At 43.4% G+C, this 5458-nt stretch overlaps 1 protein-coding gene across 1 annotated transcript in view; it reads right to left on the bottom strand.

The window, feature by feature from the left end:
* Positions 1–1916: 1916 nt before the first annotated feature.
* LOC123157581 (disease resistance protein RGA2) overlaps positions 1917–5458 on the bottom strand; it is a 5350-nt gene continuing 1808 nt past the window's right edge. The window contains exons 3-5 of the mRNA XM_044575856.1: positions 3113–4546; positions 2810–2978; positions 1917–2458 (exon numbers count right to left, since the gene is read on the bottom strand). Coding sequence (XP_044431791.1) covers positions 3114–4546 — 1433 coding nt within the window. The 3' untranslated portion in view covers positions 1917–2458; positions 2810–2978; position 3113. The remainder of the gene's footprint in view (positions 2459–2809; positions 2979–3112; positions 4547–5458) is intronic.

Raw genomic sequence — 5458 nt, 5'->3', positions numbered from 1 at the left:
GCAAGGTTTATTTTCCCGGAGCTCCTCCCCTGCCTCTCCTTCTCTCTTTTTTCCTCTCGCTCTAGGGTTAGGATTCCATCCTATTTAAGAGAAAAAACAACCCAAGTGTAACTGAATTCCTCTCTCTTCTTTGCAGGATCTAATTCTTGATTCTTGCTTCAGTCTGAATGTGCGATTTATGTTTCATCAGAGATGAGATTGGGTTGGTTTCTCTGTTGATGACTATGTTATCCCAAATGATCCCTCTATTTTTTTTGCATGTTTCAGGTTTCTGTACTAACCATCATTAAATAAGGTGAGGTATGTACTTTAGCAAACTAAGCAAGACTCAGCTCTACATTCCTGTTTTTTGGGGAAAATAATAATTAGCAATACAGCTCCTAACTTGCATATGCTTCGTTTGTACATTTGAGTTACTGAAACTGTGGGTCCTCACCTGATGATCAGGAAGTATGGCGGTTGAGATGCAAATAAACAGACATAATCTGTATAGTCTTATGCTTAGTTCATACAGTCGTAGGCTTAGTTTATTTATTTACTTCAATGGCGCCATTTGAATTGGTTGACCGTAGTTATCTATTTATGGAATTAGCATTAGTTCATGAATGATGAATGGTTGTGCCATGATTTCATATGTCCACACTTCCACTTCAAGTTGTGTGATTTTATTATTGGGCATTTATGAAACTCATTGTCAATTCTTTTGTACAGGGTACCTCAGTTACTTATGCTTTGCTAGACAATGAGGGTATGTAGATAGCATGTATGGTTTTTACATTGTTTTGCGCAGGTTGAGATGCATCACATGATGTTTTCCTTTTACATTTATGGGTATTACAGAGTCCTTTCTTTTTCCACAAGGGGCAGTAGCAGTGCCATTCGATTCGAAGGACAAAGAGTTGATCACAAAATGGTAGCATTCAGGATATATACACAAAAGAGTATAAAACCAAATTATATGATGTAATTGACCACTATTTTTGTTAACTTCTCCTTTACACAATGTTCACAAGTTCATGTATTAAGTACATTTTATTGTGTCACTTGTGTTTACTCCTTTTTTAATGCAAGTTTACAGCTACTCGGAGTTCCTAATTGCAGAATCAACTATCTTGACCTACCAATGATCTAATTTGTGGCATTATTACCTTAAGAAAATACTTCCATTTAATTTTCTTTTTATATAGGGGTATAAGTTCTTACCAAATGTATTCAAATATACAGTTATTGAAAAAATGCAAATATTTTCAACACAGACATGGTTTAAAACGGGTCTTTGCGCCATTTGGCGCAACTGGTCATCTAGTATAATAGAAAAGAGAATAAGGATTGGTAGATGCTTCGTTTGTTTCATCATAGGTGTTTGGTAGTGCTAGAACGTGGTACTCATTTCATCCACGATGGCGGCCGTCACGTCTTTGAGCATCTGTTTTTGAAGGTGACAATGAAGCCTTCATTTCCTCCTAGTTGAGCAATGAATCAATATAGTGGTGGTTAAATATTTTTGAACGTCTGCAGAGCGCACAGATCCCAGGGGAACTAATTTTGCCGTGCCAGACAAACTTTCGTTGAGATCCTGGAACCCAAACATGTCAACCCGAATAAATAGCTTCAGACAAAGAGGATGAAAAAAAAACTTACAAGCCCTTGTGGATTTGGGTATCTGAATTCTTACGGGACTAGATTTTCAACTCACCGAGAAAGTGTGCTTGTTCAGACTTTATATATGCTTCATATTCATAACAAGATCTCATGACGAACTGTTATCAGATCAAATTAAATTGATTTGTAATTCTTGCTTCCACGTTGCAGTTTGACAGGGTTTCCAAGAGGAATTCAGATCTTGCTATTTCCTTGACTGACGAAACACAAACACTCGACAAGCGCCTGTGTTTATACACGACACACGCCTCCTATATATCCAGGACTCAGCCACACCACAGCAATGCCCAACAATGAGACTCACACGGACGGGCTGTGCCAACACACACAAGGGATGTAAACGTCCCGTTTAATCCCGTTTAAAGTCCACTTATGATATGATAGTTCAAAAAGGTTTTCTGCTTGTTTGAGAAAAATGAACTATCAAGCTAGCAAAAACTAACTAAACGGGATTGCGGACGCCATTTATTTGCCACTTGCATCCCTAACACAAACGCTCTCACTCACATGTCAGATTACCGGGCACACAGACATGGGCTTCGTTCCTCTGAGAGCCAAGGGACTGTTCGCAAATTTACATGCAGAGAAAATGGATCAAGACATATCTGCCTGCACTAATGCACACATGTAGAGAAAATCTCTAGGGAAAGCGACGACGGTCAGAGCATGATCTAGTTCCCATTGTTGCATCTTCTTTCAGACAACGCTCATCACATGCCGCGATGGAGTTCTGACTTTGCTTGTCAGGCATGGCATTTGCTTCCTCCATTTTGTGGATGCTTTCAGAAATGCCAACCTGCAGGTACATTGATTCGTCACATTAGCGTGTACATTATACCTGAATATTGTCAGCATATCATCCACCCGATTCGTCACATTTGTTTAAGAACTAAACGCGTTGCAGATGACTATCATACAACACTTGATTCCTGAGAGACACGAAATCAGTATCTAGTCTGCTAACCAATTTCCATGATGGTTACAGAGAAAGGAGGGGCAAATCAAGATGGTGAAAGCATTTTGTCATCATCTCAGATTAAGTACTGATTTATGATGCAGAACAGATGTTTGGCTAGTTCAAGTATTGCGCTGAATTGATTTGAGCACAATTCAGGATGAAATTAAGCAGTGATGGAGCGTACAGTACCTTCTAAATGGACCAATCACCTTGAGCGCTTGGAGGAAATATATTTGTTCAGAGAAATGAGAGATGAAATTAAAAATTTCATAGCCGAGCTCTGCTTGCAGGTTGGGTTGATGTAACCTGATCTCAGGAGGAACCAGCGGTCGCTGCTGGAACCATACTTCTGGTTATCCTGCTTAAGAAAATTAGCAGATAAGTAATCAAAGTCGAAAAACAAGCAGTCAGTGGGGAGTTACTAATATTACATGTACCGAGGAACGATAATAAACCATAATAGCACGAGGAAGGGACTTGTGGCATACACACCTCAGTTATTGTCAGACTCACAGTCAGACTTCGAGTTAACACAGGAGGGGAGGAGCCTTCTTAGAAACTTCTTTCCACTGGATTCTGCTTCTGGTTCAATGTATTCTGATTCTGCTTCTGCTCCAAATTCTGATTCTGCTTCAATGTATTTATATGGGATATGGACCAAGTGGTTGAAATACTCCCCACCTTCTCTGCATCGTCTTTGCAACTCGGGGCAGCCCGCTATGGTTAGGCGGTCAAGGGTTGGCAACCGCTGAAGGAGACCATTCGGGAATTCCTCTATCGCTGGACAATGAGTGATTGCCAATTTCTGAAGAGAAGTGAGGCCATCCATTCCATCAGGCAACCCTTTCAGGCTGCTGCAGCTATTCACCATTAGGTAGCTCAGCTTTGCCAGATCTCCAAGGTTTGAAGGCAGTGCCACCAAACCTCCAAAGCATTGAATCCGCAAAATTTCAAGGGATGTAGGCAACCTTGGAATATCCTGCAACTCCACCTCCAGGTAATAACCCGATATGTTCAGGACTTTGAGAACGGGGCTCAGTGGAATACTTGGAAGCTTAGGGCACCTAAGGATATCTACCTCCTCAAGCACCGGGAATGTACCTAAGCTATCAATAGACACTCCCGCGCTGTTCTCTGCCCATCCCTCTAGACTATGTAGATTTCCCAAGACTATCTCCTTCAACTTTGGAAAAATCCGTAGAGGGGTACTGCGTCCTCCGTCTTCTATGCAAAGGTTATCACATAATGTCTTCAGTTTATACATTCCGACTAAGGATAAGTACTCCAGCAACGGTGACAACCATACTGCAGGTATATTCTTACACCTTGTCCATTTGAAAATTATGAGTTTTCTTAAGCAATGAAACATATGTGGGTCTCTCATCCATCGTGGTATTTCTAGGCCATCATATCCATATAACTCCAACATTTGCATCTTGCTATGAGGTTCTAGAGACTGGAGCACTTCCTCCGCGTTGCATGCTTCATTTACAGGATTGTCATACCTTCTAAGGCACCAAGAGAACAACAACTCACTAAGATTTTGCTTCTGATGGAGATTGGCTTCTTTTGCATGCTTTGCACTCTTTATTTTTCTCAAGTTGTACAGTTCCAGCCTATTGCTAAGGTGTCGCAAGTCTTTGAGCTCCTCAATACCACAACCATCTCTAGTATCCACAATAAATGTTGTTAGTGTGTGAAGGTTGTTCAGCTGACCAATGTTTCGAGGCATCCCCTCCAACTTATCACATCCAAAAAGATAAAGATGTATGAGCTTTCCCAGGCTTATCATCATGTCTTCTGGTAACTGTTGTAACTCAGAGCAATCATTGAGCCTCAATGTTTGCAGGTTATACAATAGACATATTGAATGCAGCAATTTAGCATCGACGCTACAACTGGAGAGGTCAAGATACCGTAAATGGTGGGAGTAGCCCGCAATGGGATTTTTTTTTCCTGATGCTTTTGTCGTGAGGCAAGAAGGACGAAGGCATATACTACAACAATTGAACATAGAGACCGAGAAGGCGAAAACAAAAGCGGCTCGGGCCCGGCCCGATCCCGGATCTTCGCCGCCGGCGACGCCGGTTGGAGAGGTGATGGGGGAGGTGCGCGGTGCTCTATAGCAGCTAGTAGGTGTAGTTCTAGTTTTTCCTTAGAGGAGTTTGGCCTAGTGCCGGAGATTGGCGTCATGCCGATGAGGATTTTGCTGCCGGCGCGCCCGAGCCGCGTTCGGTGGTTCCTGGCGATACTCTTGTTGGTGGTGGCGGTTGGCTCGCTGCTGTTGGAAGGAGGTGCGCTGGAATCCTCGGAAATAAGCTCGATGTCTTCCCTGGTATGCAGGAATCCCCTTCGCTTGCTCTCGCCGACGGCAGTCACCATGGTGGTGGTCAAGTCGACGGGGACTGGTATGAAGACGGCTCTTGCGACCGGTTCCAGAGCAAATCATCGATGGTGCTTGAGCTTTGGCGCTCCCGGCGGACAGCCGGCTTGCAGCGCCGCCGCGCCACCGAATCCTCTGGCCAAAGGGCGGCCAAACCTCTTCCTCCTAGCCTTGAAGCTATATGGGAGGCAGTGCTACTCTAGCTCGATGTTCACGGCTTGCTGCGGTGAAGAACTCGTCGGACCAAGTGGTGATGTCCCCGGCGCCGGCGAGTTTGGAGTCGATCGGGAGTGGCTTGGACCTGATTGCGTTCCTCTTCAGATCTTTGGGGTCCTTTCTGCATATTTCAGGGACTGCTTTGTAATTTTCAGTTTGTTGTGTGTCCTGTTGCTCTGGCTTGTACTACCGTATTGTAACATCAAATAAAGTTTGGGGTCCTTTTGGACCCTGCCCTT

This window comes from Triticum aestivum, chromosome 7B (assembly GCF_018294505.1).
Source record: "Triticum aestivum cultivar Chinese Spring chromosome 7B, IWGSC CS RefSeq v2.1, whole genome shotgun sequence".
Classification (NCBI taxonomy): Eukaryota; Viridiplantae; Streptophyta; class Magnoliopsida; order Poales; family Poaceae; genus Triticum; species Triticum aestivum.
The sequence above is the reverse complement of the archived record's forward strand: the minus strand, read 5'-3'. Positions and strand labels throughout refer to the sequence as shown.